Here is a 26644-nt window from a genome sequence, read left to right on the forward strand (position 1 = left end):
TGTATCACAGGTGGTCCTACAGGTGGGGGTGTATACCAGTAGATACCCCGAAATGTATCAGAGCTGGTCCTACAGGTAGGGGTGTATACCGGTAGATACCCCATGATGTATCAGAGCTGGTACTACAGGTAGGGGTGTATACCAGGAGATACCCCCTGATGTATCAGAGCTGGTCTTACAGGTGAGGATGTATACCTGTAGATACCCCAGGATGTATCAGTGCTGGTACCACAGGTGGGGGTGTATACCGGTAGATACCCCATGATGCATCAGAGCTGGTCCTACAGGTAGGGGTGTATACCAGTAGATAACCCGGGATGTATCAATGCTGGTCCTACAGGTAGGGGTTATACCGGCCGCTCACATCTCCTCACACATCGCTTCTCCCGCCACTACGTCCGCTTTCCGCTTAGACTCCGCCCCATCCTCGCGTAGATCCTCTCCCCGTCACTCCCTAAATTTGCATCAGTTACGCGCCCGCCGCAAGCCACGCCCCCTTTATTTGCATGCGCGCTCCCGCCGCAGTCGCCAGGCTGGGGATCTCCTCGGTGACGTCACGGTGACGCGGCTCCCCCCGGTTTCCATGCTGCACAGGTGACGGCAGCCGCCATATTGGCGGAGCCTGTGGCTGCGGGAACCGGGAACAGGCGGCTCCAGAGGGGGGATTCTCGCCTCTCCGCTCCCCCGTTAGGAGCTGGCGGGGGGTGCGTGGACCGAGCCGCCCGGGAAGGGGATGCCGCAGCGGCTCAGTCATCTGGAGGATCCGGGGATGAATATGGAGGTGTACGGGACCGGCGGGAGTGAGGTGTGTCAGCTGCCCGTGCCGTGTGTTCCTATATCCTGCCACTATGTGTGTCCCCCCCTGATATCCTGCCTGTGTCACGTGTGTCCCTCCCTCGTATCTCACCCTGCCTGTCACGTGTATACCCCTCAAATCATACCCTTCCTGTGTGGTATATGTACCCCCATACCCAGCCTGTGTCACATGTGTCCCCCTCATGTTGTACTTTGTGTAATATCTGTCCCACCCCCTTATACCCTGCCTGTCATGTTTGGCCCCTCTCTCATACCGTGGTTGTAAACCCTGACCCCCTATAAGCCTATATGATGTGTGCCCTCCCCCCATCATACCCTGCGTGTGTTGTGTCCCCCCCCATCATACCCTGCGTGTGTTGTGTCCCCCCCCATCATACCCTGCGTGTGTTGTGTCCCCCCCCATCATACCCTGCGTGTGTTGTGTCCCCCCCCATCATACCCTGCGTGTGTTGTGTCCCCCCCCATCATACCCTGCGTGTGTTGTGTCCCCCCCCCATCATACCCTGCGTGTGTTGTGTCCCCCCCATCATACCCTGCGTGTGTTGTGTCTCCCCCATCATACCCTGCGTGTGTTGTGTCCCCCCCATCATACCCTGCGTGTGTTGTGTCCCCCCCATCATACCCTGCGTGTGTTGTGTCCCCCCCATCATACCCTGCGTGTGTTGTGTCCCCCCATCATACCCTGCGTGTGTTGTGTCCCCCCCATCATACCCTGCGTGTGTTGTGTCCCCCCCATCATACCCTGCGTGTGTTGTGTCCCCCCCATCATACCCTGCGTGTGTTGTGTCCCCCCCATCATACCCTGCGTGTGTTGTGTCCCCCCCATCATACCCTGCGTGTGTTGTGTCCCCCCCATCATACCCTGCGTGTGTTGTGTCCCCCCCATCATACCCTGCGTGTGTTGTGTCCCCCCCATCATACCCTGCGTGTGTTGTGTCCCCCCCATCATACCCTGCGTGTGTTGTGTCCCCCCCATCATACCCTGCGTGTGTTGTGTCCCCCCCATCATACCCTGCGTGTGTTGTGTCCCCCCCATCATACCCTGCGTGTGTTGTGTCCCCCCCATCATACCCTGCGTGTGTTGTGTCCCCCCCATCATACCCTGCGTGTGTTGTGTCCCCCCCCATCATACCCTGCGTGTGTTGTGTCCCCCCCCATCATACCCTGCGTGTGTTGTGTCCCCCCCATCATACCCTGCGTGTGTTGTGTCCCCCCCATCATACCCTGCGTGTGTTGTGTCCCCCCCATCATACCCTGCGTGTGTTGTGTCCCCCCCATCATACCCTGCGTGTGTTGTGTCCCCCCCATCATACCCTGCGTGTGTTGTGTCCCCCCCATCATACCCTGCGTGTGTTGTGTCCCCCCCATCATACCCTGCGTGTGTTGTGGTCCCCCCCCATCATACCCTGCGTGTGTTGTGGTCCCCCCCCATCATACCCTGCGTGTGTTGTGGCCCCCCCCCCATCATACCCTGCGTGTGTTGTGGCCCCCCCCCCATCATACCCTGCGTGTGTTGTGGCCCCCCCCATCATACCCTGCGTGTGTTGTGGCCCCCCCCATCATACCCTGCGTGTGTTGTGGCCCCCCCCATCATACCCTGCGTGTGTTGTGTCCCCCCCCATCATACCCTGCGTGTGTTGTGGCCCCCCCCATCATACCCTGCGTGTGTTGTGGCCCCCCCATCATACCCTGCGTGTGTTGTGGCCCCCCCATCATACCCTGCGTGTGTTGTGGCCCCCCCATCATACCCTGCGTGTGTTGTGGCCCCCCCATCATACCCTGCGTGTGTTGTGGCCCCCCCATCATACCCTGCGTGTGTTGTGGCCCCCCCATCATACCCTGCGTGTGTTGTGGCCCCCCCATCATACCCTGCGTGTGTTGTGGCCCCCCCATCATACCCTGCGTGTGTTGTGGCCCCCCATCATACCCTGCGTGTGTTGTGGCCCCCCCATCATACCCTGCGTGTGTTGTGTCCCCCCCCATCATACCCTGCGTGTGTTGTGTCCCCCCCCATCATACCCTGCGTGTGTTGTGTCCCCCCCCCATCATACCCTGCGTGTGTTGTGTCCCCCCCCCCATCATACCCTGCGTGTGTCCCCCCCCCCATCATACCCTGCGTGTGTCCCCCCCCCATCATACCCTGCGTGTGTCCCCCCCCCCATCATACCCTGCGTGTGTCCCCCCCCCCATCATACCCTGCGTGTGTCCCCCCCCCCCATCATACCCTGCGTGTGTCCCCCCCCCATCATACCCTGCGTGTGTGTCCCCCCATCATACCCTGCGTGTGTTGTGTCCCCCCCCATCATACCCTGCGTGTGTGGCCCCCCATCATACCCTGCGTGTGTTGTCCCCCCCCATCATACCCTGCGTGTGTTGTGTCCCCCCCATCATACCCTGCGTGTGTTGTGTCCCCCCCATCATACCCTGCGTGTGTTGTGTCCCCCCCATCATACCCTGCGTGTGTTGTGGTCCCCCCTCATCATACCCTGCGTGTGTTGTGGCCCCCCCCCATCATACCCTGCGTGTGTTGTGGCCCCCCCCCATCATACCCTGCGTGTGTTGTGGCCCCCCCCCATCATACCCTGCGTGTGTTGTGGCCCCCCCCATCATACCCTGCGTGTGTTGTGGCCCCCCCCATCATACCCTGCGTGTGTTGTGGCCCCCCCATCATACCCTGCGTGTGTTGTGGCCCCCCCATCATACCCTGCGTGTGTTGTGGCCCCCCCATCATACCCTGCGTGTGTTGTGGCCCCCCCATCATACCCTGCGTGTGTTGTGGCCCCCCCATCATACCCTGCGTGTGTTGTGGCCCCCCCATCATACCCTGCGTGTGTTGTGGCCCCCCATCATACCCTGCGTGTGTTGTGGCCCCCCCATCATACCCTGCGTGTGTTGTGTCCCCCCCCATCATACCCTGCGTGTGTTGTGTCCCCCCCCATCATACCCTGCGTGTGTTGTGTCCCCCCCCCCATCATACCCTGCGTGTGTTGTGTCCCCCCCCCATCATACCCTGCGTGTGTCCCCCCCCCCATCATACCCTGCGTGTGTCCCCCCCCCCATCATACCCTGCGTGTGTCCCCCCCCCCATCATACCCTGCGTGTGTCCCCCCCCCATCATACCCTGCGTGTGTGTCCCCCCATCATACCCTGCGTGTGTTGTGTCCCCCCCATCATACCCTGCGTGTGTTGTGTCCCCCCCATCATACCCTGCGTGTGTTGTGTCCCCCCCATCATACCCTGCGTGTGTTGTGTCCCCCCCATCATACCCTGCGTGTGTTGTGTCCCCCCCATCATACCCTGCGTGTGTTGTGTCCCCCCCATCATACCCTGCGTGTGTTGTGTCCCCCCCCATCATACCCTGCGTGTGTTGTGTCCCCCCCCATCATACCCTGCGTGTGTTGTGTCCCCCCCCATCATACCCTGCGTGTGTTGTGTCCCCCCCCCATCATACCCTGCGTGTGTTGTGTCCCCCCCCATCATACCCTGCGTGTGTTGTGTCCCCCCCCATCATACCCTGCGTGTGTTGTGTCCCCCCCCCCCCCATCATACCCTGCGTGTGTCCCCCCCCCATCATACCCTGCGTGTGTCCCCCCCCCATCATACCCTGCGTGTGTCCCCCCCCCCATCATACCCTGCGTGTGTCCCCCCCCCATCATACCCTGCGTGTGTTGTGTCCCCCCATCATACCCTGCGTGTGTTGTGTCCCCCCCCATCATACCCTGCGTGTGTGGCCCCCCATCATACCCTGCGTGTGTTGTCCCCCCCCATCATACCCTGCGTGTGTTGTGTCCCCCCCATCATACCCTGCGTGTGTTGTGGTCCCCCCCCATCATACCCTGCGTGTGTTGTGGTCCCCCCTCATCATACCCTGCGTGTGTTGTGGCCCCCCCCCATCATACCCTGCGTGTGTTGTGGCCCCCCCCCATCATACCCTGCGTGTGTTGTGGCCCCCCCCCCATCATACCCTGCGTGTGTTGTGGCCCCCCCATCATACCCTGCGTGTGTTGTGGCCCCCCCATCATACCCTGCGTGTGTTGTGGCCCCCCCATCATACCCTGCGTGTGTTGTGGCCCCCCATCATACCCTGCGTGTGTTGTGTCCCCCCCCATCATACCCTGCGTGTGTTGTGTCCCCCCCCATCATACCCTGCGTGTGTTGTGTCCCCCCCCATCATACCCTGCGTGTGTTGTGTCCCCCCCCATCATACCCTGCGTGTGTTGTGTCCCCCCCCCATCATACCCTGCGTGTGTTGTGTCCCCCCCCCCATCATACCCTGCGTGTGTCCCCCCCCCCATCATACCCTGCGTGTGTCCCCCCCCCATCATACCCTGCGTGTGTCCCCCCCCCATCATACCCTGCGTGTGTCCCCCCCCCCCATCATACCCTGCGTGTGTCCCCCCCCCATCATACCCTGCGTGTGTGTCCCCCCATCATACCCTGCGTGTGTTGTGTCCCCCCCATCATACCCTGCGTGTGTTGTGTCCCCCCCATCATACCCTGCGTGTGTTGTGTCCCCCCCATCATACCCTGCGTGTGTTGTGTCCCCCCCATCATGCCCTGCGTGTGTTGTATCCCCCCCATCATACCCTGCGTGTGTTGTGTCCCCCCCCATCATACCCTGCGTGTGTTGTGTCCCCCCCATCATACCCTGCGTGTGTTGTGTCCCCCCCATCATACCCTGCGTGTGTTGTGTCCCCCCCCATCATACCCTGCGTGTGTTGTGTCCCCCCCCATCATACCCTGCGTGTGTTGTGTCCCCCCCCCATCATACCCTGCGTGTGTTGTGTCCCCCCCATCATACCCTGCGTGTGTTGTGTCCCCCCCATCATACCCTGCGTGTGTTGTGCCCCCCCCCCATCATACCCTGCGTGTGTTGTGTCCCCCCCCATCATACCCTGCGTGTGTTGTGTCCCCCCCCCATCATACCCTGCGTGTGTTGTGTCCCCCCCCCCATCATACCCTGCGTGTGTCCCCCCCCCCATCATACCCTGCGTGTGTCCCCCCCCCATCATACCCTGCGTGTGTCCCTCCCCCATCATACCCTGCGTGTGTCCCCCCCCCATCATACCCTGCGTGTGTCCCCCCCCCCATCATACCCTGCGTGTGTCCCCCCCCCATCATACCCTGCGTGTGTCCCCCCCCCATCATACCCTGCGTGTGTTGTGTCCCCCCCATCATACCCTGCGTGTGTTGTGTCCCCCCCATCATACCCTGCGTGTGTTGTGTCCCCCCCATCATACCCTGCGTGTGTTGTGTCCCCCCCATCATACCCTGCGTGTGTTGTGTCCCCCCCATCATACCCTGCGTGTGTTGTGTCCCCCCCCATCATACCCTGCGTGTGTTGTGTCCCCCCCCATCATACCCTGCGTGTGTTGTGTCCCCCCCCATCATACCCTGCGTGTGTTGTGTCCCCCCCCATCATACCCTGCGTGTGTTGTGTCCCCCCCCATCATACCCTGCGTGTGTTGTGTCCCCCCCCATCATACCCTGCGTGTGTTGTGTCCCCCCCCATCATACCCTGCGTGTGTTGTGTCCCCCCCCATCATACCCTGCGTGTGTTGTGTCCCCCCCCATCATACCCTGCGTGTGTTGTGTCCCCCCCATCATACCCTGCGTGTGTTGTGCCCCCCCCCCATCATACCCTGCGTGTGTTGTGTCCCCCCCCATCATACCCTGCGTGTGTTGTGTCCCCCCATCATACCCTGCGTGTGTTGTGTCCCCCCCATCATACCCTGCGTGTGTTGTGTCCCCCCCCATCATACCCTGCGTGTGTTGTGTCCCCCCCATCATACCCTGCGTGCGTTGTGTCCCCCCCCATCATACCCTGCGTGCGTTGTGTCCCCCCCCATCATAGCCTGCGTGCGTTGTGTCCCCCCCCATCATAGCCTGCGTGCGTTGTGTCCCCCCCCATCATAGCCTGCGTGCGTTGTGTCCCCCCCCATCATAGCCTGCGTGCGTTGTGTCCCCCCCATCATAGCCTGCGTGCGTTGTGTCCCCCCCCATCATAGCCTGCGTGCGTTGTGTCCCCCCCATCATAGCCTGCGTGCGTTGTGTCCCCCCCATCATAGCCTGCGTGCGTTGTGTCCCCCCCCATCATAGCCTGCGTGCGTTGTGTCCCCCCCCATCATAGCCTGCGTGCGTTGTGTCCCCCCCCATCATAGCCTGCGTGCGTTGTGTCCCCCCCCATCATAGCCTGCGTGCGTTGTGTCCCCCCCCATCATAGCCTGCGTGCGTTGTGTCCCCCCCCATCATAGCCTGCGTGCGTTGTGTCCCCCCCCATCATAGCCTGCGTGCGTTGTGTCCCCCCCCATCATAGCCTGCGTGCGTTGTGTCCCCCCCCATCATAGCCTGCGTGCGTTGTGTCCCCCCCATCATACCCTGCGTGCGTTGTGTCCCCCCCCATCATACCCTGCGTGTGTTGTGTCCCCCCCATCATACCCTGCGTGCGTTGTGTCCCCCCCCATCATACCCTGCGTGCGTTGTGTCCCCCCCCATCATAGCCTGCGTGCGTTGTGTCCCCCCCCATCATAGCCTGCGTGCGTTGTGTCCCCCCCATCATAGCCTGCGTGCGTTGTGTCCCCCCCCATCATAGCCTGCGTGCGTTGTGTCCCCCCCATCATAGCCTGCGTGCGTTGTGTCCCCCCCCATCATAGCCTGCGTGCGTTGTGTCCCCCCCATCATAGCCTGCGTGCGTTGTGTCCCCCCCATCATAGCCTGCGTGCGTTGTGTCCCCCCCCATCATAGCCTGCGTGCGTTGTGTCCCCCCCATCATAGCCTGCGTGCGTTGTGTCCCCCCCCATCATAGCCTGCGTGCGTTGTGTCCCCCCCCATCATAGCCTGCGTGCGTTGTGTCCCCCCCCATCATAGCCTGCGTGCGTTGTGTCCCCCCCCATCATAGCCTGCGTGCGTTGTGTCCCCCCCCATCATAGCCTGCGTGCGTTGTGTCCCCCCCCATCATAGCCTGCGTGCGTTGTGTCCCCCCCCATCATAGCCTGCGTGCGTTGTGTCCCCCCCCATCATAGCCTGCGTGCGTTGTGTCCCCCCCCATCATAGCCTGCGTGCGTTGTGTCCCCCCCCATCATAGCCTGCGTGCGTTGTGTCCCCCCCCATCATAGCCTGCGTGCGTTGTGTCCCCCCCATCATAGCCTGCGTGCGTTGTGTCCCCCCCATCATAGCCTGCGTGCGTTGTGTCCCCCCATCATAGCCTGCGTGCGTTGTGTCCCCCCCATCATAGCCTGCGTGCGTTGTGTCCCCCCCATCATAGCCTGCGTGCGTTGTGTCCCCCCCATCATAGCCTGCGTGCGTTGTGTCCCCCCCATCATAGCCTGCGTGCGTTGTGTCCCCCCCCATCATAGCCTGCGTGCGTTGTGTCCCCCCCCATCATAGCCTGCGTGCGTTGTGTCCCCCCCCATCATAGCCTGCGTGCGTTGTGTCCCCCCCCATCATAGCCTGCGTGCGTTGTGTCCCCCCCCATCATAGCCTGCGTGCGTTGTGTCCCCCCCCATCATAGCCTGCGTGCGTTGTGTCCCCCCCCATCATAGCCTGCGTGCGTTGTGTCCCCCCCCATCATAGCCTGCGTGCGTTGTGTCCCCCCCCATCATAGCCTGCGTGCGTTGTGTCCCCCCCCATCATAGCCTGCGTGCGTTGTGTCCCCCCCATCATACCCTGCGTGTGTTGTGTCCCCCCCCATCATACCCTGCGTGCGTTGTGTCCCCCCCATCATACCCTGCGTGCGTTGTGTCCCCCCCCATCATACCCTGCGTGCGTTGTGTCCCCCCCCATCATAGCCTGCGTGCGTTGTGTCCCCCCCCATCATAGCCTGCGTGCGTTGTGTCCCCCCCCATCATAGCCTGCGTGCGTTGTGTCCCCCCCCATCATAGCCTGCGTGCGTTGTGTCCCCCCCCATCATAGCCTGCGTGCGTTGTGTCCCCCCCCATCATAGCCTGCGTGCGTTGTGTCCCCCCCATCATAGCCTGCGTGCGTTGTGTCCCCCCCCATCATAGCGTGCGTTGTGTCCCCCCCCATCATAGCGTGCGTTGTGTCCCCCCCCCATCATAGCCTGCGTGCGTTGTGTCCCCCCCCCCATCATAGCCTGCGTGCTTCGTGTGCGTGTCCCCCCCACATCATACCCTGCGCGCGTCGTGCGTTTCCCACCCCATCATATCCGGCGTGCGTCGTGTGTCTCTCCCCCCTCCCCCCCCCCCCCCCACCATACCCGGCGTGCGTCGCGTGTGTCTCTGCCCCCCCCCCTTCCCGTCATACCCTGCCTGTGGTGTGTTGTCCCACCTCGTCATACCCCGCCTGTGGTGTGTCCCCCCCCCCCCCCACACACGTTATACCCCGCCTGTGGTTTGTTCCCCCTGTCATACCCTGCCTGTGGTGTATTGTCGCCCCTCCCTCGCCCCCCTTGGTCAAGCCAAGTCTGTGGTGCGTGTCGTCCCCCCATCCGTCATGCCCTGCCTGTGGTGTGTGTGTGTCCCTGTCATATGCCCTGCTTGTATTGTGTGTGTGTGTGTCCCATCATACCCTGCCTGAGTTGTGTTTGTCCCCCCTCCCATATTGTGTCCTGCCTGATTGTGTCCCCCTCTTGCTGTATATAGGGCTCCCCTGCTTGTGTCTGCACCATCTTGTGTAGTAGCTTTATCTGGCGCCTTTTTTTTCCCTGTTTTGTAGTTTTCTGCTCTGTGATGTACTTTTATACTGTAAGTTCTTGATGTCGAGGCTACCGTTGGGCTGCGGGAGGCGCTGCGATTGTAGCTTGACCGTTATTATTACCAATGGCTCCGCCCTAGACTGCGCAGGTGTACAAAGTGACATCGGACTGTAGGAACGCAGCGGCGTCTCCTGGAGCCTCGGGGCCGCTGACAATTCTCCCAAATTACGACAAAAGGCCCGGTGCAGAGAGACTGCAGGCAGCCCCCCGCGTGGCCCACCCAGCCCACCGCTCATGTCCTGCAGGCCCGCGAGCTGGACTCTGACTTCTTTTGCGCTACTTTTGACAAATGACCCCTCTCCTTGTGACTGAGCGGTCGCCTGTTCGCCGCACACTTATTGCGTCATATCGGTAACTCAACTGTAGTTACAGAAAACTGTTTTTCATGAAGCTTAACCGTCACATCGCTGGAAGTTCTGGATCGTTTTCAAGATCTCTGCTTGCCGCCAGTGAATGGAAAGGTTATTGCTTACATCCAGAAGCTGGCCCGGCGTCACGCTGCTCTGACTCTGTTCACACCACATGTGTGATGTGTATGTCGAGTGTGCGCCAAGAAAGCGCCTCGTGTGCGGGATGCACTGATGTGTATGTAGGGCGACTTATTATTTTTTTATTACACAAATTTGTAATCCACGAGTCCCGTGAAAAATCTGAATATATCCGTGTAAATCAGTTGGGTCAGTTCTGTCCGCCATGTTAATTGCGTAAGGGCTGCGAGTCAGACGCCTCCATTGGCATCGACGAAAGCCATCCATGTGGAATCCGTGATAAAATAGAACTTCCTGCAACTTTTCTTCCGCTCACGGAATTATCAATTAGTATCTGCCGCTGTGAAGGGAAATTTGAAAATGCCCGCCTTTCAGTGCCCACGGTTTACCACGAATGCCGATCGTGAAAGTTTTAGACCAGCCTGGCGTGGAGGCTGGCCGCGGATCCAACTTGAAAGATGCCTCACTTGCGCCGATACACGGTGTTCACGGGGCAGAAACCATCCGCCTAATATCACCATAGATGTTTAGGCGCTGGTATGCGTCAGAATACGTTCCCAATCCCGGCGCCGCGTATTTTAAAGTCCTGTAGATTGCAAACCCAAAATTCTATGTGGAAACCGCGTCAAGAAGGAACATGTCAGTCTTTCTTCCGCAACGCAGAAAAAGCGCATTGTCTAGATAGGGGCGCGGTTTCCCATTACAAATCAGCGGGTCGCGTATTGTAAACTGATTTTGGCGTGTATTTTGGCACGGAATTTGTGCCCAAACACATTATGTAAAGATACCCTAAGGCCGCTCTTTATTGCAGGTACCGCAGCGTCCTGAGCGCCGGGCTAATCGCGCTCCTATTGATTTCAACGATTTTCATGCGCGGTCTGTTCTATCTTCGCGTGTTTTTGCGTTGTTTAGCGCTCCTCCTCACCCATCACAATGATGGGGTGCGTTAAAGAGCGCTGTCAAACGCCAGGACAGGCGGTCAAAAATGCCAATCAAAATTGTAGTAACAATGCTGCGATTTTGAGCAGCGTTTCCTGAACACGTGTGCGAGCGGCCCGGTGGTCGGGGTGGCGCTTTGTCTGGCTGCAGCGCTCGTCTACACTGGATACATTGTAGCAAACCCGCAGCTATCAGAGATCCGGAAAATCAATGGCTGGTTTTTTAGAAAGTTGCAGAAGTTCTCATTATACAATAATTACACTTTATGTACAGAAGTCGCTGGAAATACATAAATCAACGCTAACGACATTCGCTCGCCGCGCCGGACGGCGGCTCTGGGAGTTCTGTAGCCGTGTGATAATTAGCGAACCCTTCTGCCTTAATGGAGGATATTGATTTGCATCCCGAAGTCTCCTCCGAGGATTCTCTTGTCGGAGGGGATTCTCCGGCGTTATCCGCACGGTATATGTAGCCCCCGCACTCAGGCCGGTGTAAATGAGCCCTTATAGGGGTAGTGTAATTACTGCATGACATCCCTTTAATAGGGCTCTCTGTAGTAAAATAACTATAGTTACCCCTCTGGCCGCCGGGGTCCAGCGCTGCAGCCCCGCTGTGGTCCCGGTGATGGTTGTGACATCGCAGGAAGTCATGTGACCACGGCAGCATCTCCGCCTGTTCTCCTGGCATCGGTGCTTATATCATGATGCCAGCAGTTCGAAAAGCTAATGCTACAGCATCTAATTGGCTGCAGAGGTCACATGACTTCCTGTGATGTCAGCTGTCGCAACAAACAGTGGGACTGCAGCGCTGGATCCGGCGGTGGCGGAGGAGAAAGTATGCTTTGTTTTACTACAGACAGGACTGTTAAAGGCATGTTTCCCAGTAGCCGGCCAACCCCTTTAATGCATGTGCGCCCCTCGCCTCCCTCACAGTCTGCGCTGTCCGCACAGGACTCCACATTAGACGTGTCACTCCCTCCTGGTGTAATACCATGACCGTCCTGCAGGTGAAGAGTCGCCGCCATCATCTGCATTCGGTTTCCGGCGTGCGTCCTACGGGACATTGGTGCAGTGTTTTGCTTCTCATGTCATTACCAAACCCGGAGATGTACGGTCCTGCGGACGCTTTCACAGCAGACGTGATGCCGATTCTGCCTCAGATGCGTGACGCAATCCACGCAAATAACCGTCCCGTTCATTTTAGGGTTAACCCGCGCCGTAGCCCACGCAGCGCCGAAAACGTTTCATTGATGCAGATTTTGTGTTGAAATCCTCATCACAATCTGCGTCCTCTTTACGCGGCGTTGCGTTCTGCAGGGCTTACGGCGCGGTTCCTGCAGCACAGATTTTAAAATCTGCGGCGCTGAACATAAAAGATGCGTCGATCCATGATGTGGCGTCCGTTTGTGCGTTCGGCCCGTGAAAAAAGGGTAAATCTGGGCGCTAATCTGCTGAACAACTTTGAAGCTCGGCCTTGGACTTCTGCTGTGGATTATTGTGACGGGTTCGTGCGCCAATTTTGTTGCTGCGTTAACAAAGCCTGACCTGTAACTACTTTACATGGGAGCTGCGCCAGGAAATCTGCGTGCCGATTAGTAGCATTGCAGGAAAAAACGGCCATTCTGCGCGCCAATCTCACTCAGCTGCGGTTTTCTGCCGCAGATTATGAGGCAGATCTGCGGTAGATTTTACCGCCAAATGCAGATAAACATCCTGTGGTTGCGGGTGCGTGCGGATCGGCCTCGGGAGCCTTTTAGCGACAAGTCGTTTCCATCCACAGCATCCCTTTTTGCCTGACATTTTTCCTCGATCGCTCTGCGGTCGCGGGGAGAATCTCCATCCAGGGAAGCGCCAATCCTGAGAGGCCCGGGGCTTCAACCACTTAACGACCACCTAATGTGGTTGCAAAGCAAACTATCGCAAGTTCAAGACCCCTGTGGGAAATAAATAAGTGTAAACAAAAAAATAAATAAATAAATAAAACATGCAACAGTTAGAAAATTAAAAATATTACCCCCCCACCCCTCTTTTTGTATTTTTCCCATAAAAAACTAAATCATTATGAAAAAACACAAATTTGGTATACGTAAAAACTCTAATACCCCAGTATTCATCCCGCACGGTGAGGCCTGGTGCAATTAATGACAGAATGAGGATTTTTATTTATTTTAATTTTTGGTATCCCAGCTGCCCAAAAATTTGAATAAAAAATGATCAAAAAGATGTTGCTCAAAATGGAAGTAATAAAAACTGCAGCTTATCCCGCAAAAAAAACGAGCCCTCGCACCAACAAAAAGTGACGGGTCTCAGAATTTGGCAACAAAAAGAAATTTTTATTTACGTTTAAAAATAAATGTACCCGTATATACTCGAGTATTAGCCGACCCGAGTATAAGCCGAGTCAATAAGTTTTACCACAAAAAACTGATAAAACTTATTGACTCGAGTATATACTAGGTGAAGAAAACCTGCAATACTCACCTCCCAGCCGGCGTCTGTGTCCCCGACGCAATGGTCTCCCCGGTGGTGCAGCAAGCTGCTTGACAATTCTCCCCGCTGTTATCTCTCTACTTGGCTTTAAATTCCCCCACCGTCGGGGCTGTGTAGGTAAGCGCTGTGATTGGATTGAGCACCAGCCAATCACAGCCAGCGCTTGATAAACCTATCACAGCTATTCACTGATGTCATCCACTGAATGGCTGTGAATGATCGAGCGCCAGTTGTGATTGGCTGGCCCTCAATCCAATCACTTACCTACACAGCACTGATGGCGGGGGAATTCCAAGCTGGGCATGGAGATGACAGCGGGGAGAATTCTCGAGCAACTTGTCGCACCGCCAGGGAGACCATCGCATCGGGGACACAGACATCGGCTGGGATGTATTGCGGGGTTTTTTTTGTTTTATCTCACTCGAGTATAAGCCGAGGGGGGCTTTTTCAGCATTAAAAAATGTGCTGAAAAACTAGGCTTATACTTGAGTATATATAGTAATACATTTTAAAACATCAAACTCTATAAATGTGGTATTACGGCACGGAAAGTTCGTGCGTTATTTTTACTGCACTGTAAAAACTAAACCCATCAAAAATGGTGCAATTGCATTTTTTTTTTTATTTCTTCCCACTTAAAATTGTTTAAAAGTTTTTTTTAGCTGGCTACCACTATTATGGAGGGCTCTGCTTTGGGGGCACTGTGATGGGGGTTCTGCGGGGGCACCTAGTACTGACGCAGCTTCTTCAGACATTGTCCTAACAGGCGCCGCTCGTCTTGCCACGTGACAGGGTGGACTACGGGAGATTTGTGTCCGTGCTGCTGAGGTTTTCTCATTACTGAGGCTTTTTCCCCCTGTTATCAGCCAGTCTGCTGCTGAAGCAGCTTCACGTTTTACGTCGGAGGCTTTGAATCTGCAGATCTGGCATTATATCCTAAATGACATGACACGGCACGCAGCGCTGCTTCATCCTGGAGGACGGTGGCAGCCGGGTGGACCCAGTTATAGAGATGGGGATCGGTTCGCTGCGGCTCGTTTCCATTACTGGGCAAATCCATTATTCCTTTTTCCTGACCTAACGGTGGCGTGACCCTCCGAAAAACGAAACCTTGGCCCCTATTTGTATTAGTTTGGCATCTTCTTTTTTTTTTTTTTTTCTTTTTTTAGTGTAAACTTTTTTCCTACTTTTGCTTCTGAGCCGGCGCAGAAGAAAAACAGATCTGTTAAACGGAACCGATAATGGATACAAGTGCATTTCCGTTTTTTTGCCTCTATGATGGGAGCCCTGAGCCGCCCTCAGGTGAGAACTATTTTTACACCTCTTTACGTTTTTTCCTCCCTTACTCACCTCGTCCCGGGACGCCCTTGTGCGTTGGGCGTGGGGCTTCCAGATGAACTCTGTGTTAGCAGCAGGAGGAGCCGAGGATGAGAGCTGCACAGGATCGTCCCAGGACACGCCGCCGCCGCTCGTTCAGGTGCGTTCTCCACTGCAGCACCTGCTGAGAAGCAACGGGGCGATGTGCCAATCCGATGATGCTTGTTCTCTGTAGTTTGTACTTTTTTCTTCTGTTTTCTGGTGATTATCTGCTTTCTGATCGTTTCCAGCTCTACGAGGTCTGATTACTTCTGTTTATATCCGTTCCTAAAATCTCGTTAGTCGGCGACATTTCTGACTGGGACCCCAAAAATGATGAAGTCTATGGCATATGCAGAGACAGCCGGACTCGTCACCACATCTCTGTATTCCTTTCAATGAAGATAAAAAGCTCTTCGATAGATTAAACATTGGCGCTGGGGGTGGGGGATCATACAGAAACACCCCAGCACTTGGCTCACGCTCTGCCCTCCCAACCGGCCTGGTCAGCAATGATGTCTGTCCACACCTGGGACTGACACAGCAGCACCCCGTATACTGGCCTGGGCCTAGTAATGACAAGAAAAGGGACCAGAAGACCCGGTGACATCACAGGTCACATGACATCACCGGTGTGCTGAAGCGGTGCCTTTTCATCTCTTTAAAGCGGGGAGGGAAGGGGGTTTTATTGTAAGACCTTATTAACCGCACTCCTATGTCAGGACCTGGGACTCGTGCTGCTCTTGGGTAAAAGGTGATTCAGCTGAGTTGTACAAGTATGGATGATTATTGGGTTTCGGGCCGCCGGTGGCGGTATTTCTCAGACAGCGCAGTTGGTGAACTGTCCCTGTGCTGCTGGGGTGAACGTGTATCGTGAGCGGACAAACGGCATCATTGGGAATAACCAACGTGGAAACTGCGGAGAACCGCGTGCCGTTAATGTGTGAGGTGAACGTCAGCTACCATGGTGCGTGAGGGCCGACCGATGGCCTACAGTGGAGCAGCTCACCATAAAAACAACCCAGGGGGCTACCAGACGTGTCTAAAACAATACACCAGCGAACCCTACAGTGTACGGGGCGCTGAAGCAGATGGGCGGTCACCGCACCTACACTAATGAGGGGGCTACCGGACGTGTCTAACACAACAGTCCAGCGAATCCTACTGTGAGCGGGTCTCCGAAGCAGACGGGCAGTCACTGCACCTACGCTAATGAGGGGGCTACCAGACGTGTCTAACAGTCCAGCGAACCCTACGGTGTATGGGGCACGGAAGCAGATGGACGGTCACCGCACCTACGTTAATGAGGGGCCTACCGGATGTGTCTAACACAACAACCCAGTGAACCCTTCAGTGAATGGGGCTCCGAAGCAGACGGCCGGTCCCCGCACCTACACTAATGAGGGGGCACCAGAAGAAAACGCTTCAATTCACACAGCAGTATCGGAATTGGGCCGCCGCTTATTTAAAAAGCATTGTTTTCTCCTATAAGTCACGTATTCTCTTGATCGGATGGACATTGGAGCGAGCCGTGAGAGACATTGGAGAACAAACACCCGGCCACCATTGCTGGAAGAACAAAAGCCGGTGGCGGCAGCGTTGTGGGTATGTGCCCGTGGCGTTCTCCGGCCCTCTCATCCATGTGAAAGGCTCTCTGAGCCTATGTGGTTCTGAATCCATCCTTGTAGATCACGTACTCCCACACATGCTGATTGTCTCCCTGGGGCAGATGGGATCTTCCAGACACTGCGACATATCGCACAGCTAGAAGTGTCCAACATTGGTTGGAAGAGCATGACCCAGACTGTTCTGGAGAGGGGCTGGAGACATTTATGTCCTTGGCAGGTGGATAAGGGCTTATTTAAGCATCCTGTAAAATCCTGAAAGCCTGGCTGGAAACCAAACAGACCCCATTATAGTCAGTGGGGTCCGCTTGGTGGTGCTTGATTCCCTCGTAAGACAGATTCATCTGGTGGTGGTGGTGGTGGGGGGGGGTGACATTTTCCTGCTCCCCAAATTTTTTTATCTCCGAAAATCTGAAAATGGCAAAATCTAAAAAAAAAGCGCTACGTACAAAGCTTTTTTTATGAGTTTGTAATGTTTTTCAAATTGCGGTGTTCTGTGGACGGAGCATTTAGTTCTGGCATTCCTCCTATAAGCTGCTCTTGAAAAAATTACACTAAATTAACCCTTTTTCTAGGGGGCTTTCTCTTTCTGCCATTATACAATGGCACCATCTGCTGCCTAGTGCCTGTACTGCGGTATGGGACAGGTTGGAGAGGCCTCCAACAACAGAGTAGCCAGTAATATACAGTAAGAATACCCTGCCGGATGTCTTCCGACATTGGAGCTGTACAGGCTTCAATCAGAATGTCTTCAGACGTCAGACAGTGGATTGGAAAGGGTTAAAAAAAATGCCATCAAAACGCTTGAAACAAAAGTCGTGAGTAACCCTTGCAATGCTGCAGAAGCCATGGGACGGAGGCAGCCAGCAACCACGGGATTGGGCCGATTATCAGTCGTAGATGAATTCCCTCAATGGCGCATCGTCTTGCAAGATGAGCCGGATTACCAGACATTCCGGATTAACGGTGCTGGATACATGACTGTGGCGGATCCCTCGCAGCGAGGACCTTCCGCCTGTGGGGGAGCAGCCGGATGCGCTGGTTTCACCTCCGAGCACCGGGCTAGTCTCGCTGTGGGTGGAGGTCACCCGGATAATTACTATCTCATCCAGCAGGTCGGCTTCACCCTCCGCATGTAAATCCAGGTACCTGTTAATTAGCGCTTTCCTCTTCAGGCAGAGACACGCAGACCTGTCACATTCCCAGCCTTTGGAGCTCCCCGGCTCCACGTGAGCCTCGCCGGATGGTCCGCGCTGAGCGACAGCTGGTAGGTATAGGGTTAAACTCGGGGATCACATGAGGAAACGTGTCGTATTGATTCAGCAATAACTTTTATGTAGCGGATCACTTTTCCCCTCATGCACTGTAGTACGGGGCCATGCTGGGACTTGTAGTTTTACATCTGAGGACTATTGTATTGTTGGCTTAACGATCGTATCTTTGCGGCAAAATTTTTTTTCTCTCTCAATTATTTCCATTGTCTGGATGAATTCATTTTGAGCTTACTTGCATGTGAATAAAATGTTATAAGTGCAGTAAATACTGACACACTGCCATATTGGAGCAGTATGCAGCGCCACAATGCTGGGTGACAACAAGTGGTACGTAACCCGCGGCAGTCCATCCCCGGCTCTGCTGATGACGCGGCCGGAATGGTAAATGCTTCTAAAAGGTTTTCATTGAGTTTCCCTTTCTGACAAGTCAGCAGTGTTCGCCCTCCGGCTGCTGCACCTCTCTGCATTAGTCATAAGAAGTTCAGCTTCGTGCGTCGGTCGCCGACTGCTTCAGCTCCAAGACCTCCTGCGTTTTGGCGAATAATGGATTACTTTGATGCGATTGATGGGGACTCCAGGGGCGGGGGGGCTCTGTGACGGTCTCCTGCCTTCCTCCGTCTCTGCAGTATGAGATCATCTCTCTACCGCTTCCAGCTCCGTGCTTCCTCCACTAATACAAACCCCCATCATAGCCAGAAATGTGTGAACTCCGGCCAGGAGCCTCCGCAGCGTCTGCACTCAGTGCCTTATTACCCAGAGCTGCCCCCTGAAATATTGTCCTCGAAGCCCCTAATTAACATTATACAGTCATGTACATATAATTTTTCACCGCACGCAGCAGAGGCACTGTGTACATTCATCACCTATCCTGTATTATACCCCAGAGCTGCACTCACTATTCTGCTGGGGGAGTCACTGTGTACATACATTACTTATCCTGTACTGATCCTGAGTTACATCCTGTATTATACTGCAGAGCTGCACTCACTATTCTGCTGGTGTACATACATTACTTATCCTGTACTGATCCTGAGTTGCATCCTGTATTATACTCCAGAGCTGCACTCACTATTCTGCTGGTGGAGTCACTGTGCACATACATTACTTATCCTGTACTGATCCTGAGTTACATCCTGTATTATACTCCAGAGCTGCACTCACTATTCTGCTGGTGGAGTCACTGTGTACATACATTACTTATCCTGTACTGATCCTGAGTTACATCCTGTATTATACTGCAGAGCTGCACTCACTATTCTGCTGGTGGAGTCACTGTGTACATACATTACTTATCTTGTACTGACCATGAGTTACATCCTGTATTATACTCCAGAGCTGCACTCACTATTCTGCTGGTGGAGTCACTGTGTACATACATTACTTATCCTGTACTGATCCTGTATTATACTCCTGAGCTGCACTCCCTATTCTGCTGGTGGAGTCTCTTCGGTTTTCTCTCCTGTTGACAAAAATATATTTTCCGTGTTTTGTGCTGCAGGTAAATGGTGTGAAGATGCTGGAGGAGCCGATGGATGAAGGGGAGCCCTTACTACCTTATGTAAGTCATCTCACAGGCAGCTTGCGGAGATGATACTGTTGGTTATTATATCCGCATCTTTTTTATATATTGCAAAAGTTAAATATTCTTAAAGGGGCGTTCCAGTTATACATAAATACAACATAAAGGCGATGTATCATGAAGATGACTGCGGTCTATGTGCCCTATTGGGACATATGGATATTATAGCTGGGGTCTCCCTATGAGCCAGACATGTTTTGGTGGACCTGGCCCACCTATGTATTACATGGACTGCGGATGGGCCCTCACTAGTAGATGAGCTGGGATATGTAGCCCCTGACCCCCACTAATCAGCTGTCGCGCAGGTGTATTTGAGCACTGAGCTAACGTGTTCAAGAAGTAGACAACTCCATTCCCATTGCAGTGGCCAGGCCTGGTATTGCATGCAAACTTTCCATTGAAGTGAATGGCCTGTAATACCAGACCTGGCCACTGCAGTGGGTATTGAGCTGTCTTGCAGAAATCGGCTCTGTGCATTGGCCTAGTGATCTTGAATGGTGGACCCCGATCTACTCTTGAAGGTCTATGCCGAGCATAAGACCCTTTTTTTTTCTGACCAGGGACAGAATCCGCAGCCATAGGAGCTGAGTGCCGGGGGCTAGCGATGGCGGGCCTGTGGCCACTGACCTTAACCCTTTCATGCTCCAGTGCATACGTTTGCATCATGGCGGTGCAGAGTTTGTATGCAGTGGGAGCAGGAGCCGATCCCGCTCGATACACGGCGGGCGCTGTGTATTGGAGAGCTAAAAGGTGCGATCAGCACGAATGGTAATTGTGGCTGTTAACCCTTTAAATGCTGCTGTCAATTTTAACATCGGCATTTAAATGCCACAATCTACATTCGGGGGTCCTGAACGGCACCCCTGCAATAAGAAGGTGCCGCTCTGTTGCTATGGCAGCCTTGCGCCTTCTGGAGACCCCCGAGGTCTGCCATGACTTACTGCCTATCAAGTGGTGGCATGGCGTGATAGCCTGCCTGTCAGAATAAAGTGTAATGTAGTACTATGGTAGTGATCGCAGGTTCAACTCTCTTTATGGGGACTGCAAAAAAAACCAAAAATGAAAAAAGGAGTTAAAAACGCTTTTTTTTTTTTTTTTTTGAAAAATATAAAATAGTATAAAAAACCCTTTCCCCATCTTTATAATTAAAAACAAATTAAAACACACCTCAAACATATTTGCTGTTGCCACAAGTGTAACAGTCCAAAGTATCAGGCCGCATCCACACGGGCGATCTTTTTTCCTTTTCTCGCGTGATTTCGTAGTGATGCGACATCGGCCTCAAAGTAACACATTTATCCTGTCATTGGAGAGAATCGCAGAATCTCTGACCGTAGGTTCTCAAATACTGGCTGAAATAAGGAAACTGATGGATATAGAAGTTTCCCGTAATGAGGGATTCGCTGAATCGGCGCAGTCCCGTGTAATAAGAGGGGCGGGTCTGCCGTCATGGTACCGCCATGTTGACTGTCTGATGGCGGTGTGTTCGCTCACGGGTTGTTGCCTTGTGCTTTTGCCTCCCCAGGATGAAGGGAACGTCAAGGAGATCCCCATCACCCACCATGTGAAGGAGGGCTGCGAGAAGGCCGACCCCACGCAGTTCGAGCTGCTGAAGGTTCTGGGACAGGGGTCTTTCGGGAAGGTAAGCCCCCAGAATCCATCTGATCTGTCCGCTGATCCTGGGCCGCCGCACCCGACGAGGGGCTGTAAGCTGTACCGCCGTCCCGGGGGACTCTGCTGCCGTTTCCCTAACGACTTTTGTAGTTTGTTTTATGGATTTGGGGAAAAGCAGCTGCAATAAAAGCTGACTAATGATGAGCATACTCGCTAAGGGCAATTGCTCAAGCGAGCATTGCCCTTAGCGAGTACCTGCCCGCTCGAGAGAAAAGGTTCGGGTTCCGGCGCGGGTGAGCGGTGAGTTGCGGCAGTGAGCAGGGGGAGGGGGGGGAGAGGGAGAGAGAGATCTCCCCTCCGTTCCTCCCCACTCTCCCCCACAGCTCCCTGCCCGCCGCCGGCAGTCAAACCTTTTCGCTCGAGCAGGCAGGTACTCGCTGACCTTTAGGGCTCGTGCCCGTGGGCGGGGCGGATTCTGTGCTTACCTGTATTTCCCCGGCAGAAGCTTCCCAGCGGATCCCTCCACTTCCGGATTCGCTGTACTGTGCATGGTCCTCACGGCTCGCCACCGCAAATGCGTATTTGGCACCATTTTTCAAATCTGGCCTGTCCCTTTAAGAGGTGATAGTTTTGGAATCCTTGTACTTCTGCAAGTTATTCTGAGGATTCGTTTTTCCGTGACGCTCGTACTTTGTTGGTGGTAAATTTTGGTTGATGCGTTTTGCGTTAATCTATTTTAATAAATTCTCAAAGTTACAGAAAATTTTGAAGAATTTGCCATTTTCCAACTTTGAATTTTCCTGCTCGCAATAATCCTACCGCGCAAAATAGCTGATAACTTCCCGTCTGCGCGCCGCACGTTGGTACCATTTTATAAACCTCTTATTTGGGCGACTGGTTTTCTAACTTTGATATCCGCAGTCTGAAGTGAATCTCCCCATTATATAAACTGCACCCCGCAAAGTTTTCAAAACAGCGTTTTCAAATTGCGTTAACCCTTTAGGTGTTTCACAGAAACGAAGGCCGGTTTTCTGGTGATGCAACAGCGCTACACACTGCATGCTCCCCTTTGGGCTTTTTCACATACATGCGGTGTGATATTTTGTCTGATGGTATCTTGTGAGAAAAAAATTTGCGACGTGCTCTTTACAGGCCTGATTTGGGAGGTTTTGTAGCCCATGGTTCCCTAGTAGGAAGTCCTACTGTTTCCCCTAAAATAACCCCTGGCTGCGTTAAAATAAATAAATAAAAATACATCACCTGACAGGCGCTGTCCGCTTCGCCGCACTTCTCCTCCCAAAGCTCCAGTGCAGTTGTTTGCAATCTTCAGCCCGCTGCTTCCTGGTTAGGGGGTTCATAAATCCCGCCTCCAGGAAGCGTTGGCTCTAATTGGCTGAGCCCCAGTTCTCGATGAACCAATCAGTCATTGAATCACACCTGTTAGGTAATGTATTGTTCGCATTTTTTTTTTTAATGCAGCTTAGGGTTATTTTTAGGGTAGGGCCAATATTTCACGTTCCCCCGCTCCTCCCTGCTCTAAAAATCCCGGCAAAAGAACGCTACAAAGTCGCAGGTCAAAACGCAGCAATATCGCACAGAAGTCGCAGGAAGACAGATGTGATATTGCTGACGCCAGTGTGAAAGAGGCCTCAAGCAAAGTGCAGGAGGAATTAGAAAATTAAATTTTTCTGGTAGATTTTCAATTTTAATAATTTCTCTTTTGTTACAGAAAAAACATATCAGATTAAACTCCATAGTTATTACCCCGAAACTGTAGTGTTTAAAAACATCCCACGTGTGGTCCTGGGGTGTAACGTGACTCGCACACCTGCCTCAGAAATGAAGGAGCACCTCGTTTTCATTTGTACCATTGTTCATTACAGTATATATACACATACCCCTGCTTCCCCAAAAATAAGACGGGTCTGCTCTAAAAGATTTTATTTTCTTACCTGTATAGCTGCCTGGACACTATTTACATTGCCTTTTTCTATTAACTGTAACTAGGGCTTAAATATAGAGTAGGGCTAATAGTTCAATCATCCTCACGAGTCCTTAAAAAATTATTCTGCATCCCCAAAAATCCAGGAAAAAAAATGCTAGGGCTTATTTTTAGGGTAGGGCTTATTTTCAGGGAAGCGGGGTACATACATTTGTGTGATATAAATGTTATTTTCCCCACATTTGTTCGTCCTATAAGGGGACTTGATACAATCCTTTGGTTGCTTAAATAATGCGCTGTACTACATGTGTATTGCAGTGCATTATCAGATCCTGTCAGTTCATCACTGATCGTACAGCCTCTTACTGTAGTATCAGTAAGAGGACTATTGGCTGTCACTTTATTCAGCTGACTGACCAGGATTCAGAGCAACTGACCCCCCTCCTTCCCGCCAACTATTGATGACCCTGAGAATGGGTCATCACTAGTTTAATGCTGGAAAAAAACCTAAATTAGTTAATTCAACCGTGCGTTTTTTCACGCCTAAAAATAAGGGCAGCGCGTTGTATTTTGTCTATGGCGGTGAGAATGGATGATAAATGCATATTCGCTGCGGTTTTTTCACATGTTGCCAGGAGACAGTGGGAAAAAGTGACATCAACTGGGCCGTCTTGTATTTTTTTTTTCTGTAAACATGAAAAACGCAATTAACACAGTTGCAAAACAAACATTGAAAATGTGCATATGCGCCAAAGATGGACAAACTCGCAATGAGAGCAGTGCGCTTATCACAGATCGAAAAATTGTAATCCATTCATCTCCATTTAGGTTTTTCTTGTGCGGAAAACTGTGGGGCCGGACGCCGAACAGCTGTATGCCATGAAAGTGTTAAAAAAGGCATCTCTGAAAGGTGAGTGGTGACAGTCTGGCCAACGTGACTTGGAGTGTACCATCATGTACACAGCGGGGAAATAATACTGGCGTTTTTAGGGCCCATTTACATACAACGATTATCTCTCAAAATTCGTTAAAACGATGGAATATGAGTGATAATCGTTGCATGTAAATGCTACCATCGTGCACTTTTCATCTGAACTATGATTTTTAGGTGGGCTTAAAATCCATCGTTCAGACCGCACGCTGTGTTCTCCACGGGAGCAGGAAATTACATTGTATTTTCTCTGCAGCCCCTGTGAGAAAACAGACCACAGGCTGTATTCTGCGTTCTGCACGGGAGCAGTTGATTGCATTGTGTTCTCTTAGCAACCCATGCCAGAACAATGGAGCTAATTGCAGAGCTCATAGCACCTGCTGAGTTCTACAAACAGCTCCTGGAGGCTCATTTACACGCGAATGAAACTGATAAAGTACTAATGGGCAAAACAATTGCTAAAAATATGCAATCTTTCAATCATTTGAAAGATTCTTTGCATGTAAATGGGCCTTTATACTCTGGTCTAGATTGTGAGCTCCTGGGGTCAGGGATGATGAGTGTGATACATTGTGTATGAGATTAGATTGTGAGATCTTGGGGTCAGGGATGATGGGAGTAATACATTGTGTGGGGATTAGATTGTGAGTTCTTGGGTCCAGGGATGATGAGTATGATACATTGTATGTGAGATTAGATTGGGAGCTCCTGGGATCTGGGATATGATACAATATGATTTATCTTCTCTTACATGATCTCTCCTTCAGTAAGAGACCGAGTCCGTACAAAGATGGAGCGCGACATCCTGGTGGAGGTGAACCATCCGTTTATCGTCAAGTTGCACTATGGTGAGTGTAATCCTCCTCCGCCTTGTGTGTGATCAGAATGTTCGCTGCTCCTCTATCGTAGGGTGCGACTAGCATCCTCCTGCCACTTACTGCTGTTAGTGGACTGTGAAGGACACAGCAGATGCCCTGGAGTTGATATGGCAGGGTGGGCACAGGGGCTGCAGAGGGGCTCCATTTATAGAGCGTAAATGTACACCCATTTGCAGAAACTGCTTCCCACCCGGGGTGATAATTTTCGGCCTGCGGCAGAAATTGGTCAATAACCATATATTTCAGAGCCCTTTAAGATACCTGCAGCATGTGATGATTTTGTCTGAGGTGAGCGGTGGCCGCTCTCTCCTGACTGGCTGTGGTGAGCGGTGGCCGCTCTCTCCTGACTGGCTGTGGTGAGCGGTGGCCGCTCTCTCCTGACTGGCTGTGGTGAGCGGTGGCCGCTCTCTCCTGACTGGCTGTGGTGAGCGGTGGCCGCTCTCTCCTGACTGGCTGTGGTGAGCGGTGGCCGCTCTCTCCTGACTGGCTGTGGTGAGCGGTGGCCGCTCTCTCCTGACTGGCTGTGGTGAGCGGTGGCCGCTCTCTCCTGACTGGCTGTGGTGAGCGGTGGCCGCTCTCTCCTGACTGGCTGTGGTGAGCGGTGGCCGCTCTCTCCTGACTGGCTGTGGTGAGCGGTGGCCGCTCTCTCCTGACTGGCTGTGGTGAGCGGTGGCCGCTCTCTCCTGACTGGCTGTGGTGAGCGGTGGCCGCTCTCTCCTGACTGGCTGTGGTGAGCGGTGGCCGCTCTCTCCTGACTGGCTGTGGTGAGCGGTGGCCGCTCTCTGCTGACTGGCTGTGGTGAGCGGTGGCCGCTCTCTGCTGACTGGCTGTGGTGAGCGGTGGCCGCTCTCTGCTGACTGGCTGTGGTGAGCGGTGGCCGCTCTCTGCTGACTGTCTACGCTCTCTCTATTTCAGCCTTTCAGACGGAAGGGAAGTTATACCTGATCCTGGACTTTCTCAGGGGCGGCGACGTCTTCACACGATTATCCAAAGAGGTAACTATTTGCTTTTAAACCACCATCCTCGTGCTGCGATGGGCCGCAATTCACTGCCGACTAAACTGATTACTGGCCTTACATGCAGCCTGCAGTGGGTTGCCATTTGACGGTTAATGACCCTTAGATGGTTATCTAAGGGTGCTGTGACACGACTGCTGGCGGCTGCCGGTACTGCATGCAGTTGAGCACTAATTGCCGTCTGCACTTGCAAGTTCCGTCTGGTAATTATTGGGAAAGCGCTATCGTTATTGGCCGCTACCAGCGCTTGTGTGATGGCGTCGTTTAGGATGCTACTCTATGAGTGGGCAACTCTTGCCATTTTGCGACTGAACTTCCAGTTTGAAACAGCGGCAAGTCGAGCTGGCTAATTACCGGTAAATCGCAGGTCTTACCCCGCCACGTCTGCTCTGTTAGTCACTCCCGTATTCTGCTGATTGCTAGGAAGTGAATGTCTGATGAAGGTGATTTTAGGGTTTTCCCTTTAATCTGTTGTCCAATCCACTGTGAGGAAAGGCTCCAGGACCCCCCACCGGTATCTGGGATTCCTCTGCTGAGGTCGGTGTAAGTTCTCGTCAGCCGCACCACAACTGCTCTGCATTATTTGTGTACAGAAAACGCCTAGTAATAACCCTGCAAGCCGAGGGGCTGCGGCTCTGACATCGGAGCGGTCCTTGTGAGTTTGCAGTGTGAGGGCCGTTCCCACCGGCTGTCCTCTTCTGCTAATAACGGGTCCAGTCCAGCACTTTGGGACCAGAGATTTATCCCTTTTTAAACATTTTCAAATTTAGTTTTTTGTCCCCGCCTTCCAAGGGTTTCTTTTTTGCGGGTCAAATTGCATTTTTTAATAGTACCCCTTAATGTACTTTGTAATGTACCGAAAAGGTGTTTAAGTGGTTTTACAGCAGTAAGAATGACATATGAACTCTAATTCCATCGCCGTATTTTGAGAGCCATAAGTTTTTGATATTTTGGCTTGTTGGGCTATATGGGGACTTGTTTTTT

General features: G+C 53.5%; 1 protein-coding gene across 1 annotated transcript in view; it reads left to right on the forward strand.

The window, feature by feature from the left end:
- Positions 1–566: 566 nt before the first annotated feature.
- Positions 567–26644, forward strand: part of RPS6KA6 (ribosomal protein S6 kinase A6) — a 61427-nt gene continuing 35349 nt past the window's right edge. Inside the window, exons 1-6 of the mRNA XM_066581470.1 lie at positions 567–805; positions 19199–19258; positions 20805–20921; positions 23664–23745; positions 24534–24614; positions 25560–25639. Of these exons, the coding sequence (XP_066437567.1) occupies positions 734–805; positions 19199–19258; positions 20805–20921; positions 23664–23745; positions 24534–24614; positions 25560–25639 (492 nt within the window). The 5' untranslated portion in view covers positions 567–733. The remainder of the gene's footprint in view (positions 806–19198; positions 19259–20804; positions 20922–23663; positions 23746–24533; positions 24615–25559; positions 25640–26644) is intronic.

This window comes from Eleutherodactylus coqui, chromosome 10, assembly GCF_035609145.1.
Source record: "Eleutherodactylus coqui strain aEleCoq1 chromosome 10, aEleCoq1.hap1, whole genome shotgun sequence".
Lineage (NCBI taxonomy): Eukaryota > Metazoa > Chordata > Amphibia > Anura > Eleutherodactylidae > Eleutherodactylus > Eleutherodactylus coqui.